General features: G+C 34.6%; 1 protein-coding gene across 11 annotated transcripts in view; it reads right to left on the reverse strand.

Annotated features, from left to right (window-relative positions):
* CACNA2D1 (calcium voltage-gated channel auxiliary subunit alpha2delta 1) overlaps positions 1-16,186 on the reverse strand; it is a 436,670-nt gene that overhangs the window by 49,157 nt on the left and 371,327 nt on the right. For 5 of the 11 annotated variants that reach the window (XM_056340756.1, XM_056340755.1, XM_056340754.1 and 2 more), the window contains exons 13-18: positions 15,954-16,032; positions 13,861-13,910; positions 12,176-12,265; positions 9,474-9,542; positions 7,752-7,826; positions 6,370-6,444 (exon numbers count right to left, since the gene is read on the reverse strand). In XM_056340756.1, coding sequence (XP_056196731.1) covers positions 6,370-6,444; positions 7,752-7,826; positions 9,474-9,542; positions 12,176-12,265; positions 13,861-13,910; positions 15,954-16,032 — 438 coding nt within the window. Of the gene's footprint in view, positions 1-614; positions 3,913-6,369; positions 6,445-7,751; positions 7,827-9,473; positions 9,543-12,175; positions 12,266-13,860; positions 13,911-15,953; positions 16,033-16,186 lie in introns of all 11 variants that reach the window. The other 6 variants (XM_056340748.1, XM_056340751.1, XM_056340750.1 and 3 more) reach the window with 3 other exon arrangements.

The raw sequence follows: 16,186 nt of genomic DNA on the forward strand, positions 1-16,186 counted from the left end.
AATAATTTATTTACAGGGTAGACTAAAGTCCCTTCTTTCAAAATGGTGATTATATTTCGCCCATCCTAACATTCCTTGGCAAAGTTACATGATAAAAGTACATGTGAATACTATATCAAAGAACGCAAGCATGTTTTGTCAAAATATCTGTAGGTATTTCCAGTTTTTACTGGAAAAAAGTAACACTGAACAGCTGCTAAAAGATATGTTCGTATCAGGAGGACTATTTATTGAGGAACAAATATACATGTTTCTGGGTATATGGAATCATTCCTGTTCTTAGCAAGTAAGGCTTAATGTCTGCTAAGAGAACAGCCAATAATTTTTTTCTCAGAAAGACAATATGCACTAGAGAGACTGCAGACAAAGATTCCGGATATTTCTTTTAAATGTCTACTGATAACTTCAAATAAATTTTTATGTTCCTATTTATGTAAGATAGATAAAACTAGCAACTTTAATATAATATCATTAACATATGCTCTCTATTAATTCAAAACAATTTAGTTACTGTTATGCAGTTGCCTTTCCCCCCCAACAAATCCACACTCTTAAAATAAATACCAAAAGGAAAAATGTAAAAATAAATTAAAAAAAAAAAAACATTTTCTTACATGCAATGGATAATGAATAGCATGGTCAAACCCAAACAGCATGCATGAAGGCATTGGCATGGCAGAGGAGGCATTTATGAAGTTCACATTCCATTCCAACACACAAAGGAACAGAGAAGAAAAGAAATGGTAAAAAAAAGAAAAGAAAAAAAAAGCCATCACATCAAATCAAGGTCAATTTTCATTTCAAATGATAACCTGGGCTAGCCATAGCTGAGGAGTCCCAAAGACAAAATAGTCAACTTTAAAAGGCTGTCAAAATTCAAGTATACATTAACTGTTTGTTCTTATTTTTTTAAGATGCTATATGACCACACATTCTTTAAAAGATACTTATTGACTTTTAATAGATGAAGAAACTAAGCATGTACAGATACATTATATGATGTGCCTGAGGCACAAAGAAATCCATTATCAATTAGCATAGAAAATTCCTAGCCCCGTACTTTAAATGGAAGAGTATTTTCCCCGCTATGTGTTTTTCCCCGAATGTGTTTTTACCCGTATTTGGGCTCCATATTTTTTTCTTCCAAGGTTGCCATTTCATGGGGTTTATTCCAAGCCATGAAGAAACAAACTTACTGTTCAGTTTGCTCTTCTTATCCAGTCATGCATGTGACATGACCAGAATAAGCGCAACACCACCACATTCACCAGCACAACTTAATAAAACAAAACAGAAGTAAATCACTAGCAATGAAGCATGCAAATAAAGGGAGTGCAATCCATTTTCAGCATGACAACTAAAGGCAAAGATCTATTATTTCAGTGGCAAATCAAGAAGGAAACAAAGAAAGAACTGGTGCAGCAACATAAAAAAATGTTCATTGAAGTCATTGTCGTGTGTTTTGGGAGGTCAGTATTCTCACAAATTCTATGGAAGGCCTTCTTTGTGAGTTGCAGGAGTCTAGTTCCTACTCATACCTGCAGTACTAATGAAGACACAGGCTGTTAGGCTTTTAAAATAAATGACGGTAAGAAGGCAGCGAAATTCTGGGCCCCAGAGGGAGACCCAGGAGCATCTGGAGTGGATGGGAGCCCAGAGTTTCTGCTTTCTCCAGTGCACAAACAAAAAATCCAGCAAAGAGGTGGTTTTCTACATGTGGTATAAGTGCAGCCAGTTGATGCTCAGTGAAATCACTGACTTGAATTAGATCAGGATTTTACACCATGTTTTTCACTGATGGTGTTTGCAAGCCACCAGTTTTGCATTATATATTCCCATATGTGTAAGAAATTAACACGGTGTACTGCACCTAATTTTGCTATTTTGATAATTACATAGTTAATCTATTCCTTTAATGATTTTTAAGTTTTCATTAAGTGTTTTCTGCTCAGGGATTGCAGATAACGTAAAAAAATGTTAGTAATTTTCTTTTCCCTGTTCAGGTTAATGGTGGCTAATTGTCTTGGAGTTGGGTCTGCTGAACTGAAAAACCTGATGTAAACAGTAGATAAAACGTATGCCCTACTCTGACTTCCCCAGTGAAAAATTGAACAGCTCATTCAAATTGTGTGATGTTATACAGCATACACTGTACAATAAAACTTGGCAATAAAGTGGTAAGAATTATCTTCTCTTGACTTTGGATTTATGCAAGCAAAGCTAGCACAAGTAGTCTCTTTTTTTTTTCCCCAGTTTTCAAATTCATTTCAAAATCTGAAGAATAATTTTTACAGCACGGCTTTAATTAGCACCTATTAGTAAAGCACCATAATTTAATGGAATGCCCTTCACTACAGCCAATAACATGTTTTCTATTATTTAAACAAGGAAGGATGCAAGCTTCATGCTTTGGAAGCTGTCAAAGTAAACAATTCTCTAGTTAGATTTTTCCTAGTAAGCAGGGCAGAAGCTTTCTAATTGTATTTCCAGATCTACGCATTGTAATGCACTAATCACCTCCATCCAAAGTTACCTGTACATTGGGTCTCCTTTTTCTCAAATTAACTTTTGGTATGCCCACACCAATTTGCTGAAGTAACAAAAAAGCAGTAATTTATATTTTTACACTATTAGTAAACAGTCTACTTATAGAACTGAAGTCTTCCCTCAACATCTAAACTCTCCATTGCACGTTTACTGGAAGCAGAGACTAGCCCTCATTCCGATCAAGAGTTCTGAGCTCTCTGTCAGAATTACACACGGGTTTTGTCTAGGGAAACAAAAACCAGACATACGTTAAATGGTGTGAATTAAATTAACACAGAGCTCTCCCTCCCACATACTCTGCCAGAATTAAAATACAGAATTAGAAGAATTTCACTTTTTGTTTACTGTTGTATCTGCTCTTAAAACCATCTCCTCTTACATTTCTTTCAAAACCATAAACCATAAGACAAAACACTGGACTCTACTGAATGCATCTGGAGTTTTTGAACTACCATTAAAAGGATTTTGAATAGAACCATAATGAAAATTTAGAAAAGAATACTAATCTTTAGACCAGATTAAGAAATTGAATTATTTAATGTTTTCAAATCTTATCTAATTAAGACCAATCTTGTTAACACATGCTTAAGGCACTCACTTCAGTGACTGTTTATTTGGTGGACTATCCACCTGTTCTCTCCCAGGACAATGGGAAAAATACATGCACATATGCACCAACACACACAGAAAACTGGCAGTAAAACATAAATTAAGCACGTTTAAAAATATAACTAACTACACAAACTTGAAAAATGGTATTTCAAGTAGTTTAAAATTACATTAAACTGAAAGTTAAAAAAAAAAAAAAGTCTCCTGTGTTATGCTTTGACATAGTTTTCATGTGCAAATAAGAACATGTCGGGAAATTTCTTAATGATTTTAATATGCTTTTCAACCTGCCTTTTTTTAAATTTTCTCATTTGTGCAAACAACTTTACAAGTTCTAACTTTCTACTTGCTTCTTCTTATGAGATGATAATGCAAGACAATTTCCCAAAATATTGTGTTGAACCAGTTGTGATTTGAGGTAATAGAGTTCAGAAGGAAAGCAGAAGACATTCAGAAGAAGGGACCATTGGAAGTTCAATACACCCTCACCTCTTCAAAGGTAAAGACGTAGTTATGGTTTAGTTTACATCTATTGAAAAATTGCTGGCAAAGAGGGTTAAGATGGTGTTTGTTAATAAGTTAACAGCTACCAGGAGGTTCAACTAAAATTAATATGACAAGTTAAAGAAAGTCCATGAGTTCTAAATAAATCTGTCTTTGTAGTGTACCTTTGTTTTAAAACGTAGTTCTTGTATCAGTCTGAATAGCATGCACCACCCCAAACAAACTGGGAGTGAAAATGTCTAGTCTGTGTAACTGTTAATAACAACAACAATAATAATAACGCATATGCTTAATATTACATTTAGACATTATTCTACAACTTAAAACATATCACTCATAAAATATCCTTTTTTAAACGTACTCTAAATCAAACATTGGAGCAGTATGTAAAAGCATCTCTGGACTTCCATACCCTTTTAAATGACACAGAGAAACCATGACAATTAGTAACCTCATCACCCATCTCAGCCTGCCTAGGTTTAGTAGGGATCAGGTGAGTTTTTCACTCTCTAAAAAAGGTTCTTTATTCTCCGGTGTTGCGAGTTTGCACTGCAGTATAACAGCACATGAGATGCACAGAACCCATAATCATCAGTTCCTCACCAGATTGTGCCTAAAATGAAAATACTACATTGCTTCATTTTATATTCTTTCTATTAACAAAAATATACTATCATTTGCATATAAGGAAAAGGTAAATAGACAACTTGCCATCATGTGAATTTCTAATAGTCTCTAATAAAGAAAAGATTCAGTCAGTGATGATGCATATATCAGTCTTGGAATAATTCATCAAGTAAAATCACCAAATCAAAACATTCATGTTTTAACACATGAAAACCTAATGCTTATATCCAGAAACTGGAGTCCTTCTGAATTATGAAGGCTATATAATAACTTTATTTTTCTTTTTTCTTTTATTTGTAAAAGGTTCCTTTCAAAATATATCAAAAGGCATCTTTCTTCAATAGTTAAAATCAAGTTATTCTTTCTTCTCTTAAAAAGTATTTTTTTTCTTTCTTCTTTTGTTACACACTTGGCAAAAGATTTCAAACATATTCATTACTTCACCAGCAAACTAATTCAAATATTCACAATGCTGCCTTCCCCCAGCTTAAGAATTAAATGAATCATTAAGATATGTAGATGAATTCTTAATTTCTTTTTCTGTCTTTGACAGTTAAAGATGGTGAAGTACTGAACAGGGGTGTGTGCTATCCCTCTTGTAGCTATGACAGGACTTTCTGGTGAAGAAACAAGGCAGGACAGTCACACAGTCAAGAGAGATCAAGGACTTGCTGCTGTTCTGCCACAGTAATATGGCTGGAAGGAATAAAGGCTGATGGATATGCATCCAATTTACAAAAAAACCAGTATTTCCATGCCTAAAGGCAGCAAATACAGGTCTCCATTACTTCAGAAGTTTCTCTGAAGTGTGCTAAGTCCTAAAAATTAAATTAAGAGTAAGGTGCCACTAAAGTTTAAAAGCCTTATTAACCTTATTTGCCTGTGTACTGACAATTGCATTTATCTTGGCCATATATTGCTCAAACCATCTTAATGAGAAATTTTAATACTGACAACTGAACTACATGGATATAGTTTGGTCTTCAGTACAGTAATTCGTTATTATTTCTAATTTTTATCTGTAAATAATCCATATGTTTCAATCAAGAGTGAGTTTTTAAAACTATTTTTAGTTAATTAAATTTTAACTTTGTCTTTTATAAAATGCTGCATTTTTGCACTGTGAACTGAATAGACAAAATTTGCTGAAAGTATGTATCTAATGGAATTAAAATATAAGCATTTTTAAATACTCCACTAAACAGAAGACTGAAATGGAGAAACTCTTCACTAAAACAAAGACTAAAGTTCTGATTTCAGAAAAAGAATTATCCATTCATGTAGAAATATCTCATCAAAGCCAGGTATGCAAGTTATTTAAGAAGATACGGGTAATGTAGCAGTCCCTACAGGGTCAGGACTACAGTTAATGGATATAAAGCCAGACCGAAATCTTGGGTTTAAACTTTCTGAAATTTGGGGCAAGTTGTGTTCTAATCATATTTAGATAAAGATTTCATCTTTAAAGATGAGTTTTCTCAAGTTGAACTACTAAAATATCTGGCATTCTGGGAAGGAGTGCTTGGCTAGATTCATCCCAAATCTGCAGCTCACATTTCAGCTCTGCTAACCAGGAAATAAGCAAATAAACAAATACAAAACTACAAGTCAAATACGTTGCATTTGCCCCTGATATCTGTTGTTTTGCAAGTATGCAAGTTTCAATTTCTGAAATGAGAAAGCATCACAAAATAAGCATGTGCGTGAGTAAACTCCTCAGTTTACTTCAAGAGCATCTTGTAACACACTGCAAGTTCTTCACAATGACCTTACAGCTATACCACTAGTTGCATTGATATTAATACGAATATTAAAAACTTATTTCATATATATCTAAATGTGCATGCAAATATACATATTTTTTAATTTTTGATAACCAAATTCAATACAAGTCAATGCTGGCCTTTGTTTTCACTAAAGTGGATTTGGATGAAGCCATACATGCACCACAGATTTTCCTGATGCTTCCACAACTGGGAACTCTTTACTATTGCTCTCTAACACTTTCAACAGACCTTAGTTACTGTCATTTCTGACAATCTCCACTTATTATAGAGAAATAAATTAGAAGGTTTTGCCTACCTTTGGTTGGAGATTTGGGTGAAGTAGCACATACCCATTAGGATCAATTGCAAAATAGTATCCATTTGGACAAAGCTGAAAGATAGAAGTGAAGTTTAGCATTTTAAGGTTTTAAGTAATAAAGAAACATTAGTTAATGGTTTTCAAGCAATAGTCACATTGAGGAAAATGTATTGCTTCAGGCGTCATCAAAAATGTGAATTATTAACATGGAGAAAATAATTTCTTAATGTCTGCTCTCTCAGAATCATAAACTTGGAGAATAAGTTAAGTTGATCAGACCTCTGGAGGTCACCTGGTACAACCTTTCACTGAAAGCTGAGCTAACTTCAAAATAAGATCCAACTTCAAAGTTGAACTAAGTTTCACAGGGTCTTTGCATATCTCCAATGGCAAATGTGTAGCCTCTCTGGGCAACCTGCTCCAGTGTCTAACCACCCTCATAATGACATTTTTTCCTTCTTTCCAGTTGGAATCTCCACTGCCACAACTACTTTGATTGCCTCTTGTCTTTCACTCTTAACCTTCAAGAAATATTGAGGCCATCTTCTCTATAATTCCCATTAGGTAATCCATTAGGTTCCTTCTACAGTCTGAACAAACTCATCTCTCTCAGCTTCTCCATACGTACCATGTACTCCAGGCCCTTGGCCAATCTAGTGGCTGTGGGCTGGACTCTGCTGAGTGTCTCAGGGTATTTCTTACACTGTGTAGATCAAACTTGGACACAGTACTGCTGATGCAGGTGTTCTCTGCACAGTTGGTCTTCCTTACTGCAAGGGCACGCTGCTGACTTATGTTCAGCTTGTCCTCCACCATGACCCCCCGGCCCTTCCCTGCCTTTTGAGGCAGTCTGCCCCAGCCTGTACTGTGGCATGGGAATGTTCCATTCTACATGCAGGACTTTGCATTTGCCTTTAGTCAAATTTGTGATGTTCCTTTGCTTCCTCAGCTGTTTTTTTCCACAGTACTAGTTATTTTCTTAGAAATTCTTCAGTTAGATGTCTAAACATATAAATCAATCATACTGAGTACAGTACAGACAGATGTATATTAAAGAACTTTTCTATAAAGAACTGCATTATTATTAGCTGAAATTATCGTGCTTTAAGCTACGTGAAAATAATTACTTGGAATATATCCCCCAATGTAAAAGCTGGCTTTTACAGATGCATCCTGATGGACAATTCACACAGAAACACATATATGGCTGGAGAGAAAACCATCAAAAAATCTGCAACAATGGAAAAGGATATATGAAAAGAAGCCTGCTGGTATTTTGACTTGCATCCAGTCATTGCTGTATAACTTAGGAAAGAGCATGCACAGGAATCATACATAAATCATACATAAAGAGAAACCACCAAACGCAAGCAACTTACCGTAAATCTGGGTGTCAGTTTTTTTATGTCCTCCAAAGAGACATCAACCCCCATTACTCCAAGAATCAGCTGATTCTGGTAAGATTCCAAAATGTTAGAATATGTTTGACATTTTTACACTGCAGAATAGCTGCAACAGTCAGTGAATTTTGATTTTGCCTTCATCTCTTGTTTAACAGATACAATTTGAAAAGTTGCCTATTTACTCATGTCTGTTCTAAATATTTTAAATAATATCCAAGACATTCAAAATAACACTCAATATATTCAGAATTTAGTATAAAATATGAAAATTGTTTATGAAGATGAATGTGAATGCCTTCCTGGATGAATAAATAATAAATGCAAGAACAAAACAAGTGAAAGCCAAAGTGACACATTAATATTGCCATTGATGTAGTTACTAAATTACTAGCACCAACAGAGAGCTACTATTGCATGCTTAGGCTGGCAATTGATAAGTGAGACCCCAAAACAATTAACCTATTTTGGCTATGGTATATTGATGATTGAAAAAAACACCCAACAGAACAAAATATAAACAGTGACTATAACAATCAGTTCCCATCATTTGAAACTGGGGACTCAGGTACTACATTTACTTCACTTGTAATTTATTTTACTACCACAGAAAAGGAGGGCTGTCATTTAGATGGTATCACCTGAGTCCCTTCTCCATATTAAATAAAAATGGAATAGATATTGGAAGATGCATCTTTCAGTCTGTAACCTAAAATTCAGGTAGAGACATAAGTTAAGCAGATTCAAGTTCTCCTTTTGTTCCTCTGTAGTAGACAACGGCTGCTTTACATCTCAGAAAGACACCCTTTGATAAACAGTAGTCTCTCACTTTGCAACCAGACTCAGTGAATTCCAAGCATTATCTTGTAGATAAGATTATGAAACTTTTCTTTTTTTTGTTTTGTTTTTAAAGGGAAAATAAGTCAACTATTCTGAAAGTAAATTAAATAAATGGCAGTTATCTAATTTGTATTTATCTATTCTAAGTCTAGGTAATATCTGAAAAAACAAATGAAAGAATATCTTGCCTAAACTTCTGTATATTTTGACCTGAATGAACACAAGTATTACACCAAGTGTAGAGTATTTTACAACACACTGTAAAGCATATTTTAAATCTGATTTTTTAAAAGCAGAATTTGGATTTTGTGACGAGGACATAAATTGATTCCATATCAGCGAGTAATAGGGATGGGTAATTTTATTTATTTGATACTTAGATTTTAATCTAAGTACACTGTGCTATTTTCTGTTAGCATTACAAACAATTTAAACTTTCTACATCATTGCTTTTTACCCTGAAATGTCATAGCTTCATAGAGTTGTTGTAAGTTCATGTGTATGTTCCTTTCTTGGCAAGGCCTAAATAATATAATCATCTGCTTCCCATGTATTGAGCACTTAACACATTCCCACTGCCACCAGGTCACAGAGATGGATAAGGGAATGTCATACCCTGAAACTGAGAACTGAAAAAGGGTGATGTGCATTTTCTTGTTCCCAGGAGGTTATCAGGTAACTAGTGATGACCCCTTTGTGTCTGACATACAAGACAATTAAACTGTAGAAAGCTCTATGGAAAGACATGTTTTTCAAGGAGTTTAGCATTAAATTTAATTCAGATAACTTTTGGGGTTTGGGTTGGTTTTTTTGGGTAGTTTTGTTTGTTTGTTTGCTTGTTTTCTTTAAGTAACAGCTTACTATTTTCCCATTTTGTTCCTTTGTCAGGTTGAAGACAGGTAGAGTTCCTGTGATCACAAGGCCCAGCTCCTACGAAATAACCACATACAGAGAGAAGAATAATGACTTTTGAGTTAAATAACAAATATTGGAGTATAATATATTAGAACAAACAAGGAGTTACTGTAGTTAAACACTAGATTAGAGTATTGAATTTTATTCGTAAAAAAAGAAAAAAAAAGTAATACTTCATTGATTTATACAAAAAAATAATTTTTTTGGTGCCCATGTGTTAGTAAGAATAATAAATTACTTTTTAAAAAGAGACGGTGTGCAACAATTCAGGATATAATAATTTTAAAACCCCTAAATGTTATGAAAACATGTTTACAGCTACAGTACCCACTATGCTAAAAAACCCAGATAGCTAGAGTAAAAATACAGAAAAGAAAAAGGAAAAAAAAGGAAAAAGCCAAAACAAACTTAAAAATGCTAAATAGGTTTGCAACAGATACATACAGGCAAAATCAACAGAAAAATCCAACAGGTAATGCTACTAGCTTCCATACCATCACTACTTTTCAATGGCTTGCAATAATGTCTATCATCAGTTTTGCAAAATCACATAGTCTCTTCTGGTACTGAAGCAAAGAATTTGCACTTACTTGGGATGATACAAGAAATTTCTTTTTCTTTTATTAACAGTCACAACTCATACTTAATATAGGATCCAGAAAACCATACATTTAGATAGCTCAAAAAGTTTGGCTTCCCCCCCCCCCCCCCCCCCCGCCATTCTAAATTGTCCACAAGGAGATTTCTACCTTTATTTTTGCTAATGTTTGGGGTTTATTTCAATCTTTTTTCCCCTCACTGATGCTTACTCTTTCCATGTATTTTCTTGAGGAACTGTATAACTTTTGCCCCTTTGTTTCATTAGAAAAAAATAAGTGAGAAAACTTTCTTAACCCACCCTGATGAAATCCATTCCCCATTTGCCCAGTCTAGCAGTGCCTTTTTGAGTTTTAAACCATCCTTCGTGAAATTAAGTTTGTGTATCAAATGAAAGGTGATGAACTCAGATGAAAGGTGATGAACTTAGAGTTAGCAGTGTTACAAACAAGGTGAAGAGAGGGAGAAGTGAACTTTTTAGGAGTATTCTAAGAAGCAAGAAATGGTGATCAATCAGAAGGAGAGGTGGGTATCTTTTAGAAAGAGCATTGATGAGATATATAATGAAACAGGAGCGGTACGTATGGGGGACAACACCCTTCCCCTGCCTCAAAATGCACAGTCAGAGAGGACAATAATTGTGAACAAATTGTGACTAACTAGTAAACCTAAAACTATCTGAAAATTCTGGGATTATCCTGCAGAAAGTGAGGGCACAGCAACACTGTAACAGAACCTGAAGAAACAGGGCAAGAAAAGTGGTGTGAATTGCCACAAATACATCAAATTATTACAGTCTTGAAAGACAGCCTCAAATGAAAGTACCACTTTAGGATTTCATAACCTGAACAACTGAAATACGGCCTCATGTAATATACTTCCCATTATTTTAGTCTTAGCCCCAAAACAGCTGCTGGACAGTATAAGAAAAAGGATAAGAAAATGTCCAGTGAGGCACAAGCAGATTTGCTTTAGGAATTTTAAGATAAAGAACCAGTGCAACAACTTAGGTCCCAGTCCCTCCTAAAACCAAGAATCAGGAAAAGGCTCCAGAGTGGATAAGATATACCTGTGCCTCATCTGTGCCTCTCATCTGTGATGTAAAAGTCCACAAATTTCAGTCTTTATCTCAACAGTTTAGCTTGGGTTGTCCTACTTTTTATAAATATCTATGTATGCACACACACAAATACATATATATACACATATATAATTCTGTATCCACAAACACACATATATAACACATGAATCAAGAAAAGGTTGAAGGAAAGACTGAAAGTACAAAGTAACACAACAGAAGCCTGCAGGTATCACTCGTTTTACTTCACAAAACAGATCCCTTTCTATCCTCAGCTACAAATTTAGCTTTGGCTTTACAACAGGATATGTACAGAACATATGAACTTTCGTCATAACATCCTTTATGTTTCCAGTAAGTACCTCAACAGTAACCAAGAAAACATGGTTAATGAACTTCTGGCCATTGAAATTCCAAAGAAAAACTAGTTCCTCCGTGTCACGCTCAGTTCCATGATGTGTTGATAAAAAATTTACAGTAATGCTGAATGACAGGAAGAAGTGGATTTTGACATGACATTAGATGACCATGCGAACTTGGATAAATACATGGCTCCAGATGACCATTTTGCAGTAATTTTTTGCCTAGTTAGAGTTACTCAGAAGAAGGTTATCTAGAGCAACAGATTAGATTGCTGCTAATAATACTTAGCATTTCGTAGTTTCCTGAATATGTTTGTTTTACAAGACCAAAGTGATAAATTCAGCGGTAAGAAAAGCATTTCATATATCTTTTTGTTTATTTCCTCATTATATACACTGCCCAATTAAAGAAATCATTACCTTGAGCAAGCAAGTAATTACAACAACCGTGATAGTTTAAAGATCCAAGTTCAAAATCTGTACAAATTCCCAGTAACATTGACAGGTTTCATTCTGCCTGGAAACTGAGTCCTCAGAACTTTGGAAAAAGGACCTTTATAGTTCTGATTTGCTAAGATTCTTCCTTTACCAGAGCTAAACACAGATCATACCAGAGCATCCAGATAGACATTTGTCCATTGGACTTGTTTGGCTTTCTCTCCAGCTAAAACCATCGGTCTTCCCAAAACATCCAGATATTCCTGCCAAAAAGTGTAATAAACCCATCAGAAGGCAGTTATTATATCAAAGTTCAGAAACAGTATAAAAAATAATAATGAATTAAAAACAATTAAAAGATCAGAAAAAGAAAAAAAGGTCAGAATTCACCACTAATACAGGAGTAGTATTTAATTACGTCTTTAAAATTATACTACCCAATAATCGATTTTCAGTTTGAGGTATTTACTGCCAAGGCAATTCCTGTGTTTCAGTCTCAGTCACATGGACCTTACACATCCATAACCACTGCTCTCTTTCCACCAAGTGAGAACTACAACTATTTTTGTTCCAAAATTAATTGATAATGACATAATGAAATTACAAGCAGATCGCTGAACCCAGAAGAGAGAGTAGGCGATGGAGGATGCAACAGCTATGTATGTTAAGCTCCTACAGCAACTTGCGTAACTTCTATTGAAACAAAAAAAATCAGACTTATAAAACCTCATAGTCCCTGTGTTCCTTCAGTTCAGGAGTATGGGTAAAGCTGGTGATCTTAGGAGATGTCAGACTTCTGGTCTGGTTCGGAAGTGGATGCCATCAAACTTGTTTCAGTCTTCAACTTTTTCTATTTGTCTGATCATATTAGGGATATTTCTTGCCAGACACTATCTGGAAAAGCTTAACAGAATCAAAGGATTCTTATTCAAGCCAAAAAAAGGACTTATTTTCTGCCAAAAAATGTCATGCCTGGCCTTGGAAGGACAAAGAACTGCTATGATATTTCTCCGCTTTTCTGGACATGTGAATGCAGGGACTTTCAGACAAAACTGAAAAGAATATCTGCTCATCTACACTGTCAGCTTGGATCACGTCATATAATGCCAGGGTCCTCTGCCCTTAATTCTCCACACACATCTGCTAAAATATTCCTGCATCCTTCCTGAAGGAAAAAAGCTGTGTCTCTCCCAGACTGGTTGGATCAGTCCAGGAATCTCTCCTACAAGCAGGATGGTACCAGGTCACACTCTTCCTGTTCAGATACTCTAGCAAGAGCTATATGCCCTCCCACACATCCATGGCCTTTTCCACATAATATAAACCCTTAGGATCATGCTAAAAGCATGGCAGGAGGCAGACTATGAATGTTTAGACACATCATAAAAAATTACTGGGTTTATAGAACTTTATAAAAACATTGCTGTCATGTCCTAGGATCCAAAAGGGACCATGAAAGGCCAGAAGGGAAAATGAGCCCCAAACAGTCCTTGTGCAGAGGTCTGCAAGATACAGATCTCATCAAATGCTACGTTGTGTGCACATAGCCTGCTTTAGAGGATGCTAGTGTGACTAGTCTATGTGCAAGCTGCCGTGGGACAGCTGGCTGGGGAAACAGGGATCACATTTTAAATTGGCTTACTGCAACCAGTAAAAAGAGAAAAGAAAAAAATCACAAAACTTTAACAGAATATTTCTTCATATATAAAAGAAAGCCTTATTTTTTACTGTGTTCTTAATGTAGTGTATCGTAAAATTTAACTGATTCAAACAGAGGTGAAATGTAAGAGAGTTAAGAACAGGAATTAATCCACTTCTTTGTATTATAACTGCACCTGGATTTGGCCAACACACTTACCTGGGTGTTTATTCTTATGGCTCCAATGGATGGAATTTCATAGTAATAGCCTAAAATTTGGAACAGAAATAATGCCATCTTACTACAATATATTGCTAGTCTCTTAATCTTGAAGAATTTAATTTAGCTTGTAATTTCTAAGTTAATTTTTATAGAAATGATCACGTATATATGGAATACTTTTTTAGTTGATGTCACCACAACACGTAGCCATATATGATGGGTCCCCATGCCATACGGGCCAAGCTAGTTACTCTTAAGCAGTGAGAGTATATAGTGTGTTTCTACTCAGATAACATATTGAATTTGTACTTCTGAATTCCTAGTTATTCTCATGTGCAAGTATATTTAATGGCCATTTTAATAGGCAGTGACAGCAACATAATTATATGGGGAATGCATACAGGAATACAAGTATAGCTACAGTCTGCCACAATGGTGAAGTTTATAGTACAAAAAATATAAGGCATTCTGTGGAAAGGATGAAACAATGTAATGGGTGTTTCTTCTAACTAAACATCAAAAATGTCTTTAGTCAGCGTTGATTCTATAATTTATTTGTTTTAATTAAAAATATTGCCTGTATGCACTGATAATACTGAAGACAGGCACTGAGATCCAGCTGCAGACCAAGTAAGCTGTAAGTCAAATTGAAAAGAAAGGGGACAGGACTAGAGAGGTAAGAGTACCGAGGTTAGTCATTTACTTTGCCATAAACAATGCATGACTTGATAATAAATTAAAAATTTTAAATAACGAAAAATGAAATAAAACTTTGCTTCTTTGGATGTGCAAACAAATAAACACATCAATTTTGGACAGAATATTATGATCATTTTGCCTCAATAATAAGATGACATAGGTGGTTCTGCCTTAAGCCAGCTGGTCCTCATTTGTCTTAGAACAAAGGAGTTCACACGCACCCAGTATTTTGAGATACAAAGACGCTGGTCAAAAAATCCCTATTCAAAAAAACAAATGTTGGTTTTCTGTAATTATCTGACAATACAATCTGCTCTTCATGAAGCTGTAGTATCTTGCACATAACTTGCCAGCATATTGAGGGATTCATGAAACTATGATACATAGGCTATGTATACAGGCTATGGATTCTTCTATATAATTTTTTCTCTACCTATATATTTCTCTTAGCTTTGGTTTACGTTATTCTCATGCCTGAGAATTGTATCTTAATCTTCTTCCCTGTCAGCCTTATTTTTCAAAACCCTTTGTAATTTATCCCACCTCTCACCTCTTGCTTCTCACTGATTTGCAAAATACTTTCTCATTTTCAGTCATGTCTGAAATTGCTCTATTTAGAATATTAAACAATATTGTTTGATAATTTCTCTATTTTCCATTTATCTGTATTTATCTCATATCTCTTCTTCCATAATTATGTTGTAAGTTTTTTAAGAGACATCTTTCTCACACTCTTTTTAAATGATTCTGACCACATTTTTCATGTAGAAATTCTAGGAGAAAGCATTTTACTTCCTTACCTACACCTTTTTTACTTTTTTTTTTTTTCCTACATAAAGAGATCAGGGTAAAAATAAAAAATGTAAGATGCTCTTAGAAGCTGAAATCACAGCAAGAAAAATTTTGATATTTCCATCAAAAAAGGGAAAAATAATGCAAGTCATCTGGTCCCTTTTAAGTTTAGGAGAAAAACAGAAAGAAATCCAACCAGCCAACCAACCAAACAAAAAGTCCCTTTGTCCAGATCCCCTTAATATAAAACAGCTTTTCTTCATTTCTTATCTGTCATCAGTTCCATCTTTTCATAGATGGCTATTACAACAAGCATTCTAAAAACTGAAACATAATATTATTATTTTAAAAAATTGATATTTTTCTTACAATATAAAGTTTTAAATAAAATTATCAGAAATAAATATACAAGCTTATTCTTTTATATATAATTTCATATACACATTGTTTTGTCAAGTAACTTTTTGGACCTTTTATTAAAAAATTCAATAAAGCTAAAAATCAGGCTGAAGAAAAATCTGTAATTTGTAGTGATTAATAAAGATATATCACCTATCCAAAGATTTAGCAAAGAACAGTCTCAAAAAACCAATCAGTACCTTTATTTTCACAGGCCATCCACTGTATGGGTCCTTTGTCATAATTATGTTGACCAACAGAAAACGTGAACACACGTACCTACGCAAGTTAAAAAACAATGGAAATAACTACATGTAATTAATTAGCTGTGACTCTCAAGTTAATGATATTTGATTTTTTATACATTTGAACACAAAAAGAAAATGGGGAATTTTCCATTTTTTATCACCACAATAGGTACACTGTTTTATGA

This window comes from Falco biarmicus, chromosome 5, assembly GCF_023638135.1.
Source record: "Falco biarmicus isolate bFalBia1 chromosome 5, bFalBia1.pri, whole genome shotgun sequence".
Lineage (NCBI taxonomy): Eukaryota > Metazoa > Chordata > Aves > Falconiformes > Falconidae > Falco > Falco biarmicus.